We start from the raw sequence: 21,198 nt of genomic DNA, 5'->3' as shown, positions 1-21,198 counted from the left end.
AGGCCAAGGTGGGCAGATCGCCTGAGGTCCAGAGTTCAAGATCAGCCTGACCAACATGGCGAAACCTCATCTCTACTAAAAATACAAAAAAAATTAGGCATGGTGGCAGGCACCTGTAATCCCAACTACTCAGAAGGCTGAGGCAGGAGAATCACTTGAACCCAGGAAGTGGAGGGTGCGGTGAGCCGAGATCGCGCCACTGCACTTCAGCTTGAGTGACAAAGTGAGACTCCCATCTCAAAAAAAAAAATATATATATATATACAGACACATATATATACACGTGTGTATATATACATATACACATATATGCACATACATGTATACACGTATATATACACATATATATGTATACATACATATACTGTGTGAATCCATCCAGTCCTGGACTCTTTTTGTTGGTAGGCTTTTTAGGTTTGTATATACACACACACCCACACACACACATACATATGTATATATGTATACAAAAATATATATACATATATTTTTGCATCTGTAGTCACAAGCAAAAGTAGAGTTATTTTTATGTGAACTTATGTACATCTATACATATATGTATGTACACATGTATGTATACATAGATACATCATGCATGTATACATGCATGTGTGTATGCATAAGTGTATCTGTACATGCATGCCTGTATATATGCATACATGTATAAATATGCATGCATGCACATATGTATACATGTATAAATATGCATGCATGTGTATATAATTGTATATACATATATGTATATACATTTATATTTGTATATATGCATGTATGTATGTATATGTGCATACATAAATATATAATATATATAATTTACGTTTTAATATACATTGTATATTATCTGATATATACTTATATATATACACATATGCAAATATATGTATATATGTGTATACATATATACAAATATGTGTATATATGTATGTGTATATATACGTATATATGTTTATAAAAAATAAGTATAGTTTAATTTTGATTGTGACTGTAGATGCAAAAATCCTGCAATTGCAGAGTAAGCAGAAATTAGCAGTCCTTTTTTATAAGTACCTATATTAGTATGTTCTCACACTGCTGATAAACACTTGAGACTGGGTAATTTATAAAGAAAAAGAGGTTTAATGGACTTATAGTTCCACGTGTCTGGGGAGGGCTCCCAGTCATGGTAGAAGGTGAAAGGCACATCTTACAATACAGCAGACAAGACAGAGTAAGAGCCAAGCAAAAGGAGAAACCCCTTATAAAACCATCAGTTCTCTCTAGACTTACTACCATGAGAACAGTATGTGGGAACTGCCCCCATGATTCACCTATCTCCTACCAGGTCCCTCTCACAACACTTGGAATTATGGGAGCTACAATTCAAGATGAGATTTGGGTGGGGACACAGCCAAACCATATAGTAGCTCTAAAAATATTCACCCATTTTTCATTTTTTAAAATCAATTTAAATATTAGCAAATTAATAGAATTCTTTCTGTTTTAAAAGGTCACTGTAGTGAAACATGGTCTTCAAAAGGTGTCAGAAAACATTTCATTAAATTTCATTTCTATTATTGGTTTAAAAGACACTTTATAATATTGCATATGTTCTTACTATTTTGAAAAACATGTATATGTATTACAGGCATACCTTGGAGATATTGCATGTTGGGTTCAGACCACTGCAATAAAGTAAATATTGCAATAAAGCAAGTCACACAAATTGCTTGGTTTTCCACTGCATATAAAAGTTATGTTTACATTATATGGTAGTGTATTAAATATGCAATAGCATTATGGCTAAAGAAAGAATGTACTACATATCTTAATTTTAAAAATTTACTGCTAAAAAATGCTAAGAATTATCTGAGCCTTCAGTGAGTTGTGATCTTTTTGCTGATGGAGAGTCTTGCCTCGATGTTGATGGCTGCTAACTGGTCTGGGTGGTGATTGCTGAACGTTGGGGCAGCTTTGGCAAGATCTTAAAATCAGACAACAATGAAGTTTGCTACATTTATTGATTCTTTGTTTCATGAAGGATTCCTCTGTAGCATGCAATGCTGTTTAATAGCATTTACCCACAGTATGATTTCTTTCAAAACTGGAGTCAGTGCTCTCAAACTTTGCTATTGTTTTATTAATCAAGTTTATGTAATATTCTAAATCCTTTGTTGTCGTCTTAACCAAGGCTCACAACATCTTCACCAGGAGTCAATTTCCTCTCAAGAAACTGCTTTCTTCTCAAACATAAGAAGCAACACCTCATCTCTTTACGTTTTGTTGGGATATTGTAGCAATTCCGCCACATCCTTCAGTTTTCGCTTCTGATTCTGGTTCTCTTGCTATTCCTGCCATATCTGCAATTACTTCCACCACTGAAGTCTTGAAACCCCACAAAGTTATCCATGAGAGTTACAGTCAACTTATTTCAAATTCCTATTAGTGTTGACATTTTGACCTCCTCCCATGAATCATGAGTGTCTTTACTGGCGTCTAAAATGGTGAATCCTTTCCAGGAAATTGTCAGTTTACTTTGCCCAGAGTCATCAGAGGAATCCCTCTGTGGCAGCTATAGCCTTACAAAATTTATTTCTTAAGTAGTAAGACTTGACAGTTGCAATTATTTCTTGATGTACAGACTGCGGAACAGATGTTGTGTTAGCAGGCATGAAAACAACACTAATGTCCTTGTACATTTTCATCAGAGTTCTTGGGTGATCAGGTGCATTGTCAATGAGTAGTAATATTTGGAAAGGAATCTTTTTTTCTGAGCAGAAGATCTCAACAGTAGGCTTAAAATATCCAGTAAACCATGCTATAAACAGATGTGCTGTCATCCAGTCTTTGTTATTCCATTTATAGTGCACAGAGTAAATTTAGCATAATTCTTAAAGGTTCTAGCATTTTTGGAATGATAAATGAGCATTTCAACTTAAACTTAGCAGCTGCACTGGACCCTTTCAAAGAGAGTCAGCGTGTCCTTTGAAGATTTGAAGCGAGGTATTGACTCCTCTCTAGCTGTGAAAGTCCTAGATGGCATCTTCTTTCCATGTAAGGATGTTTAATCTATTTTGAAAATCTGTTGTTGTAGTGTAGCCACCTTCGTCAATGATCATAGCTAGATATTCTGGATAACTTGCTGCAGCTTTAACGTCAGCACTTGCAGCTTCACCGTGCACTTTTATGTTGTGAAGACAGCTTCTTTCCTTAAACCTCATGACCCAATCTCTACTAGCTTCCAGTTTTCTTCTGCAGCTTCCTTGCTTCTCAGCCTTCATAGAATTGTAGAGTTAGAGCTTTGCTCTGGATTAGACTTTGGCTTAAGGGAATGTTATAGTTGGTTTGATCTCTCCAGACCACTCAAATGTTCCCCATATCAGCAATAAGCCTTTTTTGCTTTCTTATCTTTTGTTTGTTCGCTGGAGTAGCACTTTTAATTTTCTTCAATAATGTTTCCTTTGCATTCACAACTTGGCCATTTGGTACATGAGGCCTAACTTTTGGCCTATTCTGGTGATATGGTTTGGATTTGTGTCCCTGCCCAAATCTCATGTTGAATTGTAATCCCCAATGTTGGAGGAGGGGGCTTGGTGGGGCGTGATTAGATCATGGGGGTGGATTTTCCCCTTGCTGTTCTCGTGATAGGGAGTAATGAGGACTCACCATTATAGATACAATAGTAATAAAATGTTTGAGATCCAGAGACAGGAAGTGAGCACATGCTGTTGGAAAAATGGTACCAATAGATTTGCTTAACACAAGGTTGTCAAAAACCTTCAATTTGTAGATATCACAGTGCCTTCAAAGAGCAATAAAACAAAGCACAGTAAAACAAGGTATGCCTGTATATTTTTAGGGAGTATCATATAAAATGGTCACCCACAGCATGTATTCCTGTTAGTGTCAGGTTCAAGTCAAGGGTTTTTCTTGTCGACACTATGTAACATTATGGAAGTGTTGGTGACAGTTATTACACAAAAAAATGAAATAATGGAATTATTGAGGGCTATAGAGGGCTAAATGCACAGCTCCTTAGCTTGGCCATAAAAACCTTTTTAGCCTTATCTTTCATTGTACCACCACCACTATCAGCTGGGACTAGTGTCATGGTATCAGTTTCTCTCAAAGCAGTGGTTTTCAGACATGGATGGTGTGTGTATTAATATTACTTTTAAAGAAGAAAAAACTATTGTGCAGTCTGATTTTTATACAGTTAAGTATGATTATAGTCTTTACGTAATATAAGGAATTTACAAATTGAGTTGAAACAAGACCACAGAACAAAATGAAATCTGACGTTAGTGTAACAGATGATACTTTACTGGCACTAGATTGCTATGGGTCTCATTGTATATTTAATCTGTTTTTGTATTTTTACTTCAATAACATTCCACTGGTTTTTGTATTTTTAAAATTAACTCAGACCTTCAGGAGATGTGCGTTTACTCTTTGGTGCTTCATTTGATACAAATACAATTGTAAACCCATTTGAAACATTTAGAAATCAGTAAGTCAATACTAAAGTTACTTTACCACATGAATTATCAGAACCCGTAGTGTGGGTGCAGTGACTCACGCCTGTAATCCCAGCACTTTGGGAGGTTGAGGCAGGCAGATCACGAGGTCTGGAGTTTAAGACCAACACGGTGAATCCCCGTCTCTACTAAAAATACAAAAATTAGCTGGGCCTGGTGGCGCATGCTTGTAATACCAGCTGCTCTGGAGGCTAAGGCAGGAGAATTGCTTGAACTGGGACCCGTGAGGCAGAGATTGCAGTGGGCTGAGATCACGCCACTGCACTCCAGCCTGGGCTACAGAGGGAGACTCTGTCTCAAAACAAACAAACAAACAAAAAAACCTGTAGTGTGCTAATGCTAATGCACATTGTGTTTTGGCAGGATATGAATATAGAATATGCGTGATTTCTGGTGTTTGCTATAATTCATTAATGAATATTCTAAGGCAAATCCATCATATACTTTCAATTGTGATAAAATATGTATTTTTTCTAAATCTCATGTGTCCTTGCATTCATTTTTCCCACTTTCTGGTTTTTCCCCCTTTGTAATGGTCTCTGTCTCTCTCTCTCTCTCTCTTTAAGGTACCTACTGTCAACAACGGGAAGTGGAGGCCATTACTGAAGGTGTAGAGGAAGATGAAGGATTTTGCTGTTGTGAACCTGGCCATATTCCTCACATGCTTTCATTTAATGCTGCATTTAGCCAGCGGTGGCTAGCTTGGGAAGTGATAGTCACAAAGTATATTCTGGAGGGGTATAGTATCACTGATAATAGTGCTGCTTCTATGCTTCAAGTCTTTGATCTTCGGAAAGTACTCACAACTTACTATGTCAAGGTAAGAGTTTGTGTCTGCTTAGATCTTCAGATAATCAGAGTTTCTTGGGAATAACGTGTATATATATGTAAGTATATATATACATATATGCGTATTTTTTTTTAACTTATGCTTTGCTTCTGAGTATTTAAATTCTCTAGAATCCAGAAAAGTCCATAAAAATAGACCTACTAACGTCTTGCTTTCTCTTTGTTTACTGAAATTCATTCCATTCATTCATTAATAATAGCTAGACATTTGTAGCTTGTGTTTTAGGCATTGTGCTAAGGAATATGTACACACAAATATGCATCCACACATGATTGTCTTACTTAATTCTGTAAATAAGTATTTCCCTATTTTACAAATAAACAACGTAAGGATCGGAAGTTAACTTGGCCAAGGTCCTCTAACAAGTAGAGTTTGGGGCTTAAAATCCATGCTTGTCTGACTCTTGAGCCCTTGCTCTTGACCACTGCTTTGCACAGCTTTCTTTCAACAAACTGAATAAAAATATTGCAAAATTCAAGAGGTCCCCAAGACCACCCTCACTTCTGATATCAACTGTAATTTTGGGTTCCCCAAGACCACTCATAGGTTCAGTAAGTTGCTAAGAGTTGTGCAGATGCCTATTTCTCCCAGCAGTGAAGCATGGCAGCATGGCAGTACTCACGGGATGCTGTCCACCAAGGAAGCTTGCTTGAGCTTGGTGTCCTGTCACGTAGGCATGGTTGACCATCCACATGGCCAACATAAGCCTCCAGGACGTCCAGAGGTCGTGCTGATACGGTGTGGCTCTAGGTCCCCAGCTGAGCAAAGACTGTTTAACAGGAAGGGCATGCCAAGGCTTAGAGGTTACCCCCTACAACCCAAAGGTAAAGGCCAAACCCCTCATTGGGCAAGGTTAATCCTTTACTGCACAAGAGATTCTGTTTTTGCTGAAGAGTTTGTAGAAATACAGTATGGTTGTGACTTAGGGGCTTGCAGGTAAAACCAGTATTTTTAAGAAGGAAACGTGTGCTAAGCTTTAATAACCAACATCTGAATTTTTCACACACCTTTTTTTCTTTTCTTCTTCTTCTTCTTCTTTTTTTTTTTTTTTTTTTTTTTTTTTTTGAGACAGGGTTTCATTCTGTTGTCCAGGCTGGAGTACAGTGGCATAATTGTAGCTCACTGCAGCCTTGACCTCCAGGGCTCAAGCATTACACTCACCTTAACCTCCTGGGTAACTGGGACTACAGGTGCATGCTACCACACCCAGCTAATTTTTTATTTTTTTTGTAGAGATGAGATTTCACTATGTTGACCAGGCTCTCAAACTCTGGGCTCAAGCAGTTCTCCCACCTTGGCCTCCCAAAGTGCTGGGGTTATAGGCGTGAGCCACCATCCCCAGCCTGAAATTTTCGTATCTTATGTTGTTACCTCTCCTCACCACCTTATTTGCTGATTGGGATGAACATTGAGCCTTCCATTTAATGTTTGGCTAAACCTAACCTCAGGAAACTAGAGATTGATTTCACAGTATTTTTTACTCGTGTGTGAGTGTGGCATTTTCTTCTCTAGTTATAAATATATATCTCTATAACTTGGCCTAGGACCACCAGATGGCCTTAATAACTCTCTATGATAAATTATTCAAAATAAATGCACTAAAGTTTTTTTTTTTTTTTTTTTTTTTTTTACCTCTTTTGAAATATCCTAACTTCAAAAGCTCTAAAATCAATAGATTAGGGCCAGGTGCGGTGGCTCATAGCTGTAATCTCAGCACTTTGGGAGGGTGAGGCAGATGGACCACTTGAGGTCAGGAGTTCAAGACCAGCCTGGCCAACGTGGTGAAAACCCATCTCTACTAAAAATATAAAAATTAGCTCGGTGTGGTGGTGGGCGCCTGTAATCCCAGCTACTTGGGAGGCTGAGGCATGAGAATTATTTGAACCCAGGAGGTAGAGGTTGCAGTGAGCCGAGATTACGCCACTGCACTCCAGCATGGGCGACAGAGTAAGACTTTGTCTCTAAATAAATAAATAAGTAAAATAAAATAAAATAAACAGAATTGTTTTGAAGTTGCTTTGTTGAATTTATGGTTGTGATTTTAAAGTATTAGATGTTTTTTCATCCAGTAAGGCCTGAGGTATATTATTATAGTATTCTTAAAATATATATGTAGAATATTGAGGGGGAATTTATATCATTATAAATAATTGTAATGGAATTTATATCTTTATAAATAATTGGAATTTATTTCATTGACGAATCTGAGTTAATTGAAATTGTAATTTAATCTGAATTCTTTTTTTTTTTTTGTCTTGTTCATGTTAGGGTATCATTTATTATGTTATGACCTCTTCTAAGCTAGAGGAGTGGCTAGCTAATGAGACAATGCAGGAAGGACTTCGTCTGTGTGCCGATCGCAATTATGTCGATGTGGACCCGACCTTTAATCCAAACATTGATGAAGACTATGACCACCGACTGGCAGGCATATCTAGGGAGAGTTTCTGTGTGATTTACCTCAACTGGATAGAGTACTGCTCTTCCCGAAGAGCAAAGGTAGAGTTTATTTCATTTACAACTCTTTGAATCCAGGTTTTTCCAAAGATGCAAAGAATGTCCCTGTTCTTATGAGGTCAGTTTTTCCAGACCTTCCTCTTTCTGATCTTCTGGTTAAGATAACCTAACTGGTTCATTATGGTTAGGCCAAACCAACTCTGCCGAAACAGGTTAAAGGAAGTGACCTCCCTCTTTCTTTCATTTGCAGTGTCCCAGTCTCGTTGTCCAGGTAGCACCTCCTCTACCCTGGGCATGCATAGGCATGCACATACATTCACATTCCACACATTACCCTTCAAAATCTAGTCCTTAAGAAATTCTACCTCTGTCTGCCACACTTAAGGATAATTAGATGTCTTTGTCCCAAATACAAAGTCTAGACCAGTGCTGGCTAATAGGCTTTCTGCAGTGTTGGAAATGTGCTGTCAGTGCCACATGTGGCTGTGAAACACGTGAAATGTGGCTAGTACAACTAAAAAGCTGAATTGTAAATTTTATTGAATTTTAACTGATTTAAATTTAGGAGCCCGTGTAGCTAGTGACTACCATAGTGGACAGTGTGGATCTAGACCATTGATTTTTAAGTGTTAATGTGAGTAAAAAAGGCATAGGAACTTGTAAAAATTCAGATTCCTGGGACCCACCTATAAGATTCTGATCTAGGTCTAGGCTGGGAATCACTAGGGGTGATTTTAATTCTGGTGGTTCCCAGTCCACACATTAGGATAACATGTCTTATCCTAAAAGTAAGATGACTTAGGGACTTCAGCAACTACGGCTTCCTTCTAGGTCTCATGATTTTTGTGGTAGTATCACACCCCTGGTCAGACTCCATGTAACATAATCGCAATGCCAAGGCCTGTGATTACAAAGCTAATTCCTACCACCACTACTGCTTTTTAAGCAAAAGACTTGTGTAGTTGGACCACCAGTGTCCTGTGTACAGATTTACCCACTATCATGTAGCGTAGTGAGCTATCTTGACAACTGGTGCCTTCATCATGGTCTAGGAGGTACATACTGACCATCTTCAGATTTAGCACTTGGTTTAGTCCTTCCTTTGCCACCACTTAGAGTAAGACAACCATCATATCAGCCTCTTTTTACTCCATCAGTAAGAACGGGAGCATCTTGTACTTCCTCTCTGAGTGGTGGCTTTGAGCTTTTGTACTAGATGTGCAGTTTATATGGAGCAGAGTAGTATATCTTAAAAGAAGGAATAGTGAGTTGAATAAAATAACCTCACAAAAGGCTCAGAAGACCAGTAGACAGTGGCTGGAAATAGAGGACCTCAAAGCTAAACTTCTTTCTTCCAAACATATAACAAGTAGTTTTATTTTTTCATAAATAAAATATACTTAAAATGTTTTGCATACTGTTCTCAAATCCTTAGACTGACTGTTGTTGGGAGAAGTAATGGGAACAGTCATATTATTCTATAGCTCTTCTTTGGCTCAGATGATATTGGTTATTTTGTTGTGATTTAATCATAATGTTTTGGTCTAGGGGTTCACAGTGTACCCACTCAGGAACAGGGTTCCATCCTACCTTAAGGACCTTTAGAGATTATTGCTGAGGTCACAAACATGGCTCAAGGAAGTCCTGATTGGTAATAAATCATATATTCAAAAGGTTTACCTCTAAACTTGGGTATCCCCAGTCTCTTCAGGTAGCTTATTTCACTAATCCTGGTCTGTTTTATTTTCTACTCTTACAGTCTCTTTAGAAGAAAATTATCAGTTGTATTTTTCCAGCTATATGGTCTCCCATTTGCCCTAGTTTTTCTTTTAAGTTAAGATTATCTTCATCTCCTTAAGATCTTGCATGCTATTCTCTGAATCAGCATTCCCAGAATAACCTCTTCCTGGGGACGTTAATCAGGCCAGACTTGCTGACTTCAAGCTGTAGTGCCCTCATCTGAATGTTTAAAAGCTGCCTCAGACCCTTCTTCGGTAGTTCCCTTTCAAGATAGTGTAAGATTGATCCTGAACTAACTGCATTAAAATTACCTTCAATGCGAAAATGAAAGGATTCATCTCAGTTTCTTTCTCCTACTTTTCAAACGATAAGTATTTCTTTCACTTTATTGTTAGTATTAGCAAGAATTTTTGGTGAGAATTTCTAATGCAATTTAGGGAGTAGGGCACATGCCTTCTCCAACAGTAACAAAATAGTGCTACCAGGCTTGAACTAGTTTTTTTCTTTCAGCAAATTAAAGATGTTGCTATACTGTCTTCTGGCTTGCATTGTTTCTGATGAGAAGTCCGCTGTCATTCTTTTCTTTGTTCCTCTGAAAAAATGGTAGGTACAATATAATATCTTTTTTCACTGGCTGCTTTTAAGATTTTCTCTTTATTACTGGTTTTAAGCAATTTAAATACAATGTGCCTTAGTGTAGTTTTCTCATGTTTCTTTTTTTATTATTATTGTACTTTAAGTTCTGGGATACACGTGCAGAACGTGCAGGTTTGTTACATGGGTATACACAAGCCATGTGGCTTGCTGCATCCATCAACCTGTCATCTACATTAGGTATTTTTCCTAAGCTATCCCTCCCGTAGCCCCCCACACCCCAACAGGCCCCAGTGTGTGATGTTCCCCTCCCTGTGTCCATGTGTTCTCAGTGTTCAACTCCCACTTACGAGTGAAAACATGCAGTGTTTGGTTTTCTGTCCCTGTGTTAGTTTGCTGAGAATGGTGGTTTGCAGCTTCATCCATGTCCCTACAAAGGACATGAATTCATCCTTTATTATGGTGGCGTAGTATTCCATGTTGTATATGTGCCACATTTTCTTTATCCAGTCTATCATTGATGGATATTTGGGTTGGTTCCAGGTCTTTGCTATTGTGAACAGTGCTGCAATAAGCATATATGTGCACGTGTCTTTATAGTAGAATGATTTATAATCCTTTTGGGTATATACCCAAAATGGGATTGCTGGGTCAAATGGTATTTCTGGTTCTAGATCCTTGAGGAATCACCACACTATCTTCCACAATGGTTGAACTAATTTACACTCCCACCAACAGTGTTAAAGCGTTTCTATTTCTTCACATCCTCTCCAGCATCTGTTGTTTCCTGACTTTTTAGTAATCACCATTCTAACTGGCATGAGATGGTATTTCATTGTGGTTTTGATTTGCAGTTCTCTAATGACCATTGATGATGAGCTTTTTTTCATATGTCTGTTGGCCACATAAATGTCTTCTTTTGAGAAGTATCTGTTCATATCCTTCACCCACTTTTGGATGGGGTTGGTTTTTTTCTTGTAAATTTAAGTTCCTTGTAGATTTGGATATTAGCCCTTTGTCAGATAGATAGATTACAAAAATTTTTTCCCATTCTGTAGGTTGCCTGTTCACTGTGAGGATAGTTTCTTTTGCTGTACAGAAGCTCTTTAGCTTAATTAGATCCCATTTGTCAGTTTTGGCTTTTGTTGCCATTGCTTTTGGTGTTTTAGTTGTGAAGTCTTTGCCCATGCCTATGTCCTGAATGGTATTGCCTAGTTGTTCTTCTAGGATTTTTATGGTTTTAGGTCTTATGTTTAAGTCTTTAATCCATCTTGAGTTAATTTTTGTATAAGGTGTAAGGAAAGGGTCCAGTTTCAGCTTTCTACATATGGCTAACCAGTTTCCCCAACACCATTTATTAAATAGGGAATCGTTTCCCCATTGCTTGTTTTTGTCAGGTTTGTCAAAGATCAGATGGTTGTAAATGAGTGGCATTATTTCTGAGGCCTCTGTTCTGTTCCATTGGTCTATATATTTGTTTTGGTACCAGTACCATGTTGTTTTGGTTACTGTAGCCTTGTAATATAGTTTGAAGTCAGATAGCGTGATGCCCCCAGCTTTGTTCTTTTTGCTTAGGACTGTCTTGGCTATGTGGTTTCTTTTTTGGTTCCATATGAAATTTAAAGTAGTTTTTTCCAATTCTGTGAAGAAAGTCAGTGGTAGCTTGATGGGGATAGCATTGAATCTATAAATTACTTTGGGCAGTATGGCCATTTTCACAATATTGATTCTTCCTATCCATGAGCATAGAATATTTTTCCATTTGTTTGTGTCCTCTCTTACTTCCTTGAGCAGTGATTTGTAGTTCTCCTTGAAGAGGTCCTTCACATCCCTTGTAAGCTGTATTCCTAGATACTTTATTCTCTTTGTAGCAATTGTGAATGGGAGTTCACTCATGATTTGGCTCTCTGTTTGTCTGTTATTGGTGTACAGGAATGCTTGTGATTTTTCACATTGATTTTGTATCTTGAGACTTTCCTGAAGTTGCTTATCAGCTTAAGGAGATTTTGGGCTGAGGCAGTGGGGTTTTCTAAATATACAATCATGTCATCTGCAAACAGAGATAATTTGACTTCCTCTCTTCGTATTTACATACCCTCTATTTCTTTTCTTGGCTGATTGCCCTGTCCAGAACTTCCAGTACTCTGTTGAATAGGAGTGGTGAGAGAGGGCATCCTTGTCTTGTGCCGGTTTTCAAAGGGAATGCTTCCATCTTTTGCCCATTCAGTATGATATTGACCATGGGTTTGTCATAGATAGCTCTTCTTATTTTGAGATAGGTTCCATCAATACCTAGTTTATGGAGAGTTTTTAGCATGAAGGGATGTTGAATTTTATCAAAGGCCTTTTCTGCATCTGTTGAGATAATCTTGTGGGTTTTGTCATTGATTCTGTTTATGGATGGATTACGTTTATTGATTTGCATATGTTGAACCATCCTTGCATCCCAGGGATGAAGCTAACTTGGTTATGGTGGATAAGCTTATTGATGTGCTGCTGGATTCTGTCAGCCAGTATCTTATTGAGGATTTTCTCATTGATGTTCATCAGGTATATTGGCCTGAAATTTTCTTTTTTTATTGTGTGTCTGCCAGGTTTTGGTACAGGATGATGCTGTTCTCATAAAATGATTAGGGTGGAGTCCCTCTTTTCTGTTGTTTGGAATAGTTTCAGAAGGAATGGTACCAGCTTTTCTTTGTACCTCTGGTAGAATTCAGCTCTCAGTCAATCTGGTCCTGGGCTTTTTTGGTTGATAGGCTATTAATTACTGCCTCAATTTCAGTACTTGTTATTGGTCTATTCAGGGATTTGACTTCTTCCTGGTTTATACTTGGGAGTGTGTGTGCGTCCAGAAATTTATCCATTTCTTCTAGACTTTCTAGTTTATTTGCATAGAGGTGTTTATAGTATTCTCTGATGGTACTTTGTATTTCTGTGGGTTCAGTGGTGATATTCCCTTTATCATTTTTATTGTGTCTGTTTGATTCTTCTCTCTTTTCTTCTTTATTAATCTAACTAGCAGTCTATCTATTTGTTGATCTTTTCAAAAAACAGCTCTGGATTCATATTTTGAAGGGTTTTTTGTGTCTCTGTCTCCTTCAGTTCTGCTCTGATCTTAGTTATTTGTTGTCTTCTGCTACCTTTTGAATTTGTTTGCTCTTGCTTCTCTAGTTCTTTTAATTGTGATGTTAGGGTGTTGGTTTTAGATCTTTCCCAGTTTTTTCTGTGGGCATTTATGCTATAAATTTCTCTCTAAACACTGTTTTACCTGTGTCCCCTAGATTCTGGTACACTGTGTCTTTGTTCTCATTGGTGTCAAAGCACTTATTTATTTCTACCTTAATTTTGTGATTTACCCAGTAGTCGTTCAGGGGCAGGTTTTTCAGTTTCCATGCAGTTGTGTGGTTTTGAGTGATTTTCTTAATCCTGAGTTCTAATTTGATTGCACTATGGTCTGAGAGACCATTTGTTATGATTTCTGTTCTTTCACATTTGCTGAGGAGTGCTTTATTTCCAACTATGTGGTCAATTTTGGAATAAGTGTGATGTGGTGCTGAGAAGAATGCATATTCTGTTGATTTGGGGTGGAGAGTTCTGTAGATGTCTATTAGGTCTGCTTGGTCCAGAACTGAGTTCAAGTCCTGAGTATCCTTGTTAATTTTCTATCTTGTTGATCTAATATTGACTGTGGGGTGTTAAAGTCTCCCACTGTTACTGTGTGGGAGTCTAAGTCTCTTTGTAGGTCTCTAAGCACTTGTTTTATGAATTGCGTGCTCCTGTATTGGGTGCATATATATATAGGATAGTTAGCTCTCCTTGTTGCATTGATACCTTTACCATTATGTAATGCTTTTCTTTGTCTTTTTTGATCTTTGTGGGTTTAAAGCCTGTTTTATCAGAGACTAGGATTGCAACCCCTGCTTTTTTTTTTGCTTCCCATTTGCTTGGTAAATATTCTTCCATCCCTTTATTTTGAGCCTGTGTGTGTCTTTGCACATGAGATAGGTCTCCTGAATACAGCACACCGATGAGTCTTGACTCTTGATCCAATTTGCCAATGTGTGTCTTTTAATTGGGGCATGTAGCCCATTTACATTTAAGGTTAATACTGTTATGTGTGAATTTGATCCTATCATTATGATGCTAGCTGGTTATTTTGTCTGTTAATTGATGCAGTTTCTTCATGGTGTCGATGGTCTTTACAATTTGGTATGTTTTTGCAGTGGCTGGTACTGGTTTTTCCTTTCCATATTTAGTGCTTCCTTCAGTAGCTCTTGTAAGGCAGGCCTGGTGGTGACAAAAATCTCTCAGCATTTGCTTGTCTGTAAAGGATTTTATTGCTCTAGCTTATGAAGCTTAGTTTGGCTGGATATTCAATTCTGAGTTGAAAATTCTTTTCTTTAAGAATGTTGAATATTGGCCCCCACGCTCTTCTGGCTTGTGGGGTTTCTGCAGAGAGATCTGCTGTTAGTCTGGTGGACTTCCCTTTGTGGGTAATCTGACCTTTCTCTCTGGCTGCCCTTAACATTTTTTCCTTCATTTCAACTTTGGTGAATCTGACGATTCTGTGTCTTGGGGTTGCTCTTCTCGAGGAGTATCTTTTTGGTGTTCTCTGTATTTCCTGAATTTGAATGTTGGCCTGTCTTGCTAGACTGGGGAAGTTCTTCTAGATAATAAACCTGAAGAATGTTTCCAAGTTGGTTCCATTCTCCCCATCACTTTCAGATACACCTATGAAATGTAGGTGTGGTCTTTTCACATAGTCCCATATTTCTTGGAGGCTTTGTTCATTCCTTTTCATTGTTTTTTTTTTTTTCTCTCATCTTGTCTTCATGCTTTATTTCATTAAGTTGATCTTCAATCTCTGATATCCTTTCTTTGGCTTGATCGATTCAGCTATTGATACTTCTATATGCTTCACGAAGTTCTTGTGCTGTTTTTCAGCTCCGTCAGGTCATTTATGTTCTTCTCTAAACTGGTTATTCTAGTTAGCAATTCCTCTAACCTTTTTTCAAGGTTCTTAGCTTCCTTGCATTGTGTTACAACATGCTCCTTTAGCTTGGAGGAGTTTGTTGTTACCCACGTTCTGAAGCCTACTTCTGTCAGTTTGTCAAACTCATTCCCCATCCAGTTTTGTTCCCTTGCTGGTGAGGAGTTGTGTTCCTTTGGAGGAGAGAAGGCCTTCTGGGTTTTGGAATTTTCAGCCTTTTTGCACTGTTTTTTTCTCATCTTCGTGGATGTATCTACCTGTGGTCTTTGATGCTGGTGACCTTTGGATGGGGTTTCTGTTTGGACATCCTTTCGGTTGATGTTGATGCTATTCCTTTCTGTCTGTTAGTTTTCCTTTTAACAGGCCCTTCTGCTGCAGGTCTCCTGGAGTTTGCTGGAGGTCCACTTGAGACCTTGTTTGCCTGAGTATCACCAGTGGAGGCTGCAGAAGGGCAAAGATTGCTGCCTGTTCCTTCCTCTGGAAGCTTCGTCCCAGAGGGGCACCCGCCAGGTGCCAGCCAGAGCTCTCCCGTATGAGGTGTCTGTTGACCCCTGCCAGGAGGTATCTCCCAATCAGGACGCACAGGGGTCAGGGACCCACTTGAGGAGACAGTCTGTCACTTAGCAGAGCTCGAGTGCTGTGCTGGGAGATCCACTGCTCTCTTCAGGGCTGGCAGGCAGAATGTTTAAGTCTGCTGAAGCTGTGCCCACAGCCACCCCTTCCCCCAGGGGCAGGTGCTCTGTCGCAGGGAGATGGGAGTTTTATCTATAAACCCTTGACTGGGTCTGCTGCCTTTCAGAGATGCCCTGTCCAGAGAGAAGGAGTCTAGAAGGGCAGTCTGGCTACAGTGGGCTTTGCTAAGCTATGGTTGGCTCTGCCCAGTTCAAACTTCCTGGCGGCTTTGCTTACACTGTGAGGAAACTGCCTACTGAAGCCTCAGTAATGGCGGATGTCCCTCCCTCCACCAAACTTGAGCATCCCAGGTCAACTTCAGACTGCTGTGCTGGCAGCAAGAATTTCAAGCCAGTAGATCTTAGCTTGCTGCGCTCCGTAGGGGTGGGATCCACTGAGCTAGACCACTTAGCTCCCTGACTTCAGCCCCCTTTCCAGGGGAGTGAATAGTTCTGTCTTGCTGGCGTTCCAGGTGCCACTGGGGTATGAAAAAAAACTCCTGCAGCTAGCTCGGTGTCTGCCCAAATGGCCGCCCAGTTTTGTGCTTGAAACCCAGGGCCCTGGTGGCGTAGGCACGTAAAGGAATCTCTTGGTCTTTGGCTTGTGAAGACCATGGGGAAAGCGCAGTATCTGGGCTGGAATGCACCATTCCTCACGGCATGGTCCGTCATGGCTTCCCTTGTCTAGGGGAATGAGTTCCCAACCTCTTGTACTTCCCAGGTGAGGCAGCTCCCCACCCTGCTTCTGCTTGTCCTCAGTGGGCTGTACCCACTGTCTAACCAGTCCCAATGAGATGAGCAAGGTACCTCAGTTGGAAATGCAAAAATCACCTCCTTTCTGCCTTGATCTTGCTGGGAGCTGCAGACTGGAGCTGTTCCTGTTCGGCCATCTTGCCAGCCACCTCTTTGGCCATCTTGCCAGCCACCTGTTTCTGGTTATTAAAGTTCATTGAGATTCTTGAATCTGTAGGTACATAATTTTTTTCAGATTTGGAGACTTTTCATGATTTTTTAAAAAATCTATTAAATGCTTTATTAATAAAAACACACACAAACTATAAAGGACTAAGAAATATAAATATCTGTGTCATAAGCAAACATTCAGGATCAACAGAATGATCAAAGGAGACTGCAACAAATTGGATTCCTACAGTGGAGAGGGCATCTTCACTGGTGAGGGGGGACCCCAGCTGTAACAGCTTTTCCAGTTCTCTCTCCCATCCAGAACCACGAGAGGCACGCCATTCAAGGGGAGGTGTGCATTCCGGTGCTCCTCAGGCAGGTCAAAATTCTCAAAATCTATAGGATTAAAAGGGGAGCATTCTTCTACTTCTGGATAGGTATCATCGTGGCAGGAATAGAGGTGGTTTTAGCTATAACAGTCTTCTCAGTCACAAGGCCCAGACCCCAGCTTCAGCCCATCCTTAGGAGCCACACAGGTGCCTGGTTCTCTATTTTCCTTATTAACAAGGATCAGAGTAGTTATTCTGGATTACTCCAATATTCTCCCTCCACCATTATTAAAAATAGTTTTTTCTGTTTTCCTTTCCCCCTTTTGCAGGAACTCCAATTATGTTTATATTAGGCTGCTTGATTGTCCTACAGCTCCCTGATGCCCCATTTATTTTCAGTCTTTTTTCTCTCTGTATTTCATTTTACATAGTTTCTATTGCTAACTTTTTGAGATCATTTATCTTTTCTTCTGAATTAATATACCAATAATCCCATTCAGTATATTTTTTATCTTAGACATTGCTTCATTTTGTATCTCTAGAAGTTTGGTTTGGGTCCTTTCTACAAATCTTCCATGTCTCATTCAACATGCTCAGTCATTCCTCTGCCTTCTTAAGCTTATGGAATATAGTTAAAATAGTTGTTTTAATATCCTTGTGGGTTAAGCCTAACATCTGTGTCAGTTGTGGGTCAGTTTTGATTGAGTGGTTAATTGATTGTTATTCTTATTATGGATCCTATTTTCCTGCTACTTACATGCCTGTCAATTTTTTATTAGATGTCATTCTTTTAAATTTTACCCTCAAGGGTGCTGGATATTTCTGTATTCCTGTAAATAATTCTTGAACTTCATTTTGTGACACAGTTAAATTCTTTGGGGACAGTTTGATCCTTTCAGGACTTGCTTTGGAGGGATCAGAGCAGCTGTTAGTCTGGGGCTAATTCTTCCCCATGACCAAGACAATGCCATCCTGAGTGTTCTAGCCAGTCCCAAGGTTTTCTGCTATTCCTTTCTATTCTGTTGGGATGATTCTTTTCTCAGCCTAGGGTCCTCTCTGCGTGTGCTGATCAGCACTCTGCTGCAGATCTCTGAGTTCCCTCACCTCCCTCTCTCAGTAGCTCTCTCTCTAGCACTCTGCCCTGTGAGCTCCAGCTGACTCAGAGGCCTCTGGCTCAATTTGTGCTCCCCTTTCTTGTGGTCTGGAAACTTTCTAGGTAATAAGCTCGGTCAGTTGTAGGGATACCTCATTTGTTTCCTGTCTCTCAGGGACCAGTGTCCAGTGTCTGAAAACTGTTGTGTCATGTATTCTGCCCAGTTCTTTGGCTGTTTCAGGTAGGGGGGTAGATATGGTCTCTATTGAATCATCTTGGCCGAGGTAAATCTGAACTGAATTAAAAAAAAAATTTTCTCATCACAGAAACAATACATTTTTAATCTAGAAAGTTGACAGGGGAAGGGAGGTAGAGAAGAATAAAAAAAGAGTGAAGATCACCTGTCATTTTATCACCCATTGTAACTACCTTTAGTTTTTTTTTTTATACGACTTCAAGTCTACACCTACTCTCTTATATTTTTCTTTTGTATTTCTTTAAACTAGTGCTCTCATACTCTTTATTTGCTGTTTTGTAACCTGGACCCAAAATTTTTTTCAAAATGCCTACTTGATGAAACTAGAGTATGTGCTGTAAGAGGTAATATGTCTTTAGAAACAATCTAATTGGCAAGCAACTAGGACATCTCTAACAGTTGCCATTAACTAAATTATCAAGTTCATGATAATTAACCTATCAATAGTAAGTTAATATCTTAGACCGTTCCCCTATTGTGTTTATAAGTTAATGGTTTATAAAGCCAAAAATAAATACCATTGGCAAAGTTAGAATAATTAAGCTAATTATTAGCCTGTATCATTGATTCTTCACCTTTAGCATGGATTAGAATCACCTGGAGAATGATTGCTAGACTCCATCTCCAGAATTTGATATCAGAGATCTGGAGTGGCCAGAGATTTGCATTTCTAACAAGTTTCCAGGTGATGTTGATACTGTTGGTCTTAGGACTATACTTTGAGAAGCACTGCTCTGGATTGTTTTTTGGTAACTGAGATGCTACCAAGATTTTCTTTAGTATTATGTAAGGTAATCAGTGATTATTATTTCGGCTTTCTTAGAGGGAAAAACAGGACAGTTACCAGCTTCTTTCAACTGTAAAGTATGTAATTGTTAAAAAATAAAAAGGTTGAGGAGAAACAATATTTGTGAATATCAACTTGATTTTCTTTACTATGTTTATAGTCACTAATAGGCTAACTCGTCTGCCACTAATTGCCTGCTTGTCAAGTTATGGTCAAAAATAAATAGTTAAGAAAAAAAAAAAAAAGAAAAGAAGTAGCTAATAGATAGAAATATTGTATTTTCAGGAGAGAGTAATATCAATAATCCCAGTAAGTACTTTGAAATCTTTAGCTAAAATCCTAACATTTTATAATAGAGTCAGGTTTTTTTGTTTTAATTATGTTCCATTATTATGAAATTTTATATTTTATTTAAGGATTCCAGAGAAGCTCCCCATACACATTCATGCTTCATTTCATACAGTTTTATTAAGTTTATTTTGAGGAGATAGAAATTATGTACTTTTTAAATTCTTTATCATTTCTCTGTATTAATTAGATTTATGATTTGTTAAATACTTATATGCCTTTCTGATAACAAATTTTTTTTTGTTTTTTAAAGCCACTGGATGTGGACAAAGATTCATCCCTGGTGACTCTCTGTTATGGACTCTGTGTACTGGGACGGAGAGCTTTGGGGACTGCATCCCATCATATGTCCAGGTAAAGAAGGCATTTCTGTTCCGAGGAAGAGAGTATGGGAAACTGTATTACCTAAATCTGAAATCATTTTTCATGGAAGCATGTATTCTATGCTAATTTATTGTAAAGTCTTTTTAGATTTCGTATTTCTATACATCATCTTCTTGAACATAGTTGAGCTGTCCTAACTGGTTAACAGAACTGGTTTTTAAAATTCACACATGTGTGGGTAGCCACTGATAATGAGAATATAATGAATTAAAGACATTTTAAAATATAACCACCCATGAATTTTGATTGGCCTCCTCCTGTTTACATCTATTTTTCTAACAAATTCATTCATTTCTATTTTTCCGTATTTCCTTGCAGTCTTTGTCTAGGCTATTTATACTTCTAATATAGTAATAGATTTGGAGACTCTAAATCTAAACTGAATTTCCTAACATATACATCCAAATGAATCAGAATTTCACATATTTTGAGTTTTTTCTGTGATAACTACATGTTTTCCATTAAGCATTTCTTTTTTTTTTTTTTTTTTTTTTGAGGCGGAGTCTTGCTCTGTCGCCCGGACTGGAGTGCAGTGGCCGGATCTCAGCTCACTGCAAGCTCCGCCTCCCGGGTTTACGCCATTCTCCTGCCTCAGCCTCCCGAGTAGCTGAGACTACAGGCGCCCGCCACCACCACCTCGCCCAGCTAGTTTTTGTATTTTTATTAGAGACGGGGTTTCACCGTGTTAGCCAGGATGGTCTCGATCTCCTGACCTCGTGATCCGCCTGTCTCGGCCTCCCAAAGTGCTGGGATTACAGGCTTGAGCCACCGCGCCCGGCCGCATTTCTTAATTTATTTTAACTTTAAGCAAATCTGTAGGCTCTTTGCCTGTTGTTTATTTTCGTGGACTCACTATTAGAATGGTTCATAAATAAGGGTCCCAGGTTGGACAGGCCCTATCTCTTGTGATTCTGGTTCAGGGTTCTGGCATTAGTCCCTGGAATCTGTATTTTCAAAACACTCCCAGGTGATTCTGATGCACAGGCAGATGTAAGAATCAATGTCATGGAAGACCTTTGTCAAAACATGTGAACTTTTATCTCCAATCTTAACAGTAATTTAGAGTCATTCCTCTATGGATTGCATGCCCTATTTAAAGGAGATTTCCGTATTTCTTCAATTCGAGATGAATGGATCTTTGCTGACATGGAATTGCTAAGAAAAGTAGTAGTCCCTGGGATCCGTATGTCCATTAAACTCCATCAGGTAAGAAGATGAGATTTTTCTAGTTCATTACTGGTGTTTACTGATCCTTCTTCACATGATTTCAGTATTAGTCCGT

The 21,198-nt window shown here is 38.8% G+C and overlaps 1 protein-coding gene across 8 annotated transcripts in view; it reads left to right on the top strand.

Annotated features, from left to right (window-relative positions):
• PCNX1 (pecanex 1) overlaps positions 1 to 21,198 on the top strand; it is a 215,261-nt gene that overhangs the window by 160,044 nt on the left and 34,019 nt on the right. For all 8 annotated transcript variants that reach the window (XR_002724629.3, XR_002724630.2, XM_023182929.2 and 5 more), the window contains 4 exons: positions 5,081 to 5,334; positions 7,633 to 7,863; positions 19,786 to 19,886; positions 20,972 to 21,122. Coding sequence is in view for 6 of the 8 variants with exons in the window: in XM_023182929.2 (XP_023038697.1) it covers positions 5,081 to 5,334; positions 7,633 to 7,863; positions 19,786 to 19,886; positions 20,972 to 21,122 (737 nt within the window). In the remaining 2 variants the exon portion in view is untranslated. The remainder of the gene's footprint in view (positions 1 to 5,080; positions 5,335 to 7,632; positions 7,864 to 19,785; positions 19,887 to 20,971; positions 21,123 to 21,198) is intronic.

This window comes from Piliocolobus tephrosceles, chromosome 6, assembly GCF_002776525.5.
Source record: "Piliocolobus tephrosceles isolate RC106 chromosome 6, ASM277652v3, whole genome shotgun sequence".
Taxonomy (NCBI): domain Eukaryota; kingdom Metazoa; phylum Chordata; class Mammalia; order Primates; family Cercopithecidae; genus Piliocolobus; species Piliocolobus tephrosceles.
Note: the sequence above shows the minus strand (reverse complement) of the source record. Positions and strands in the feature narration are given on the sequence as shown.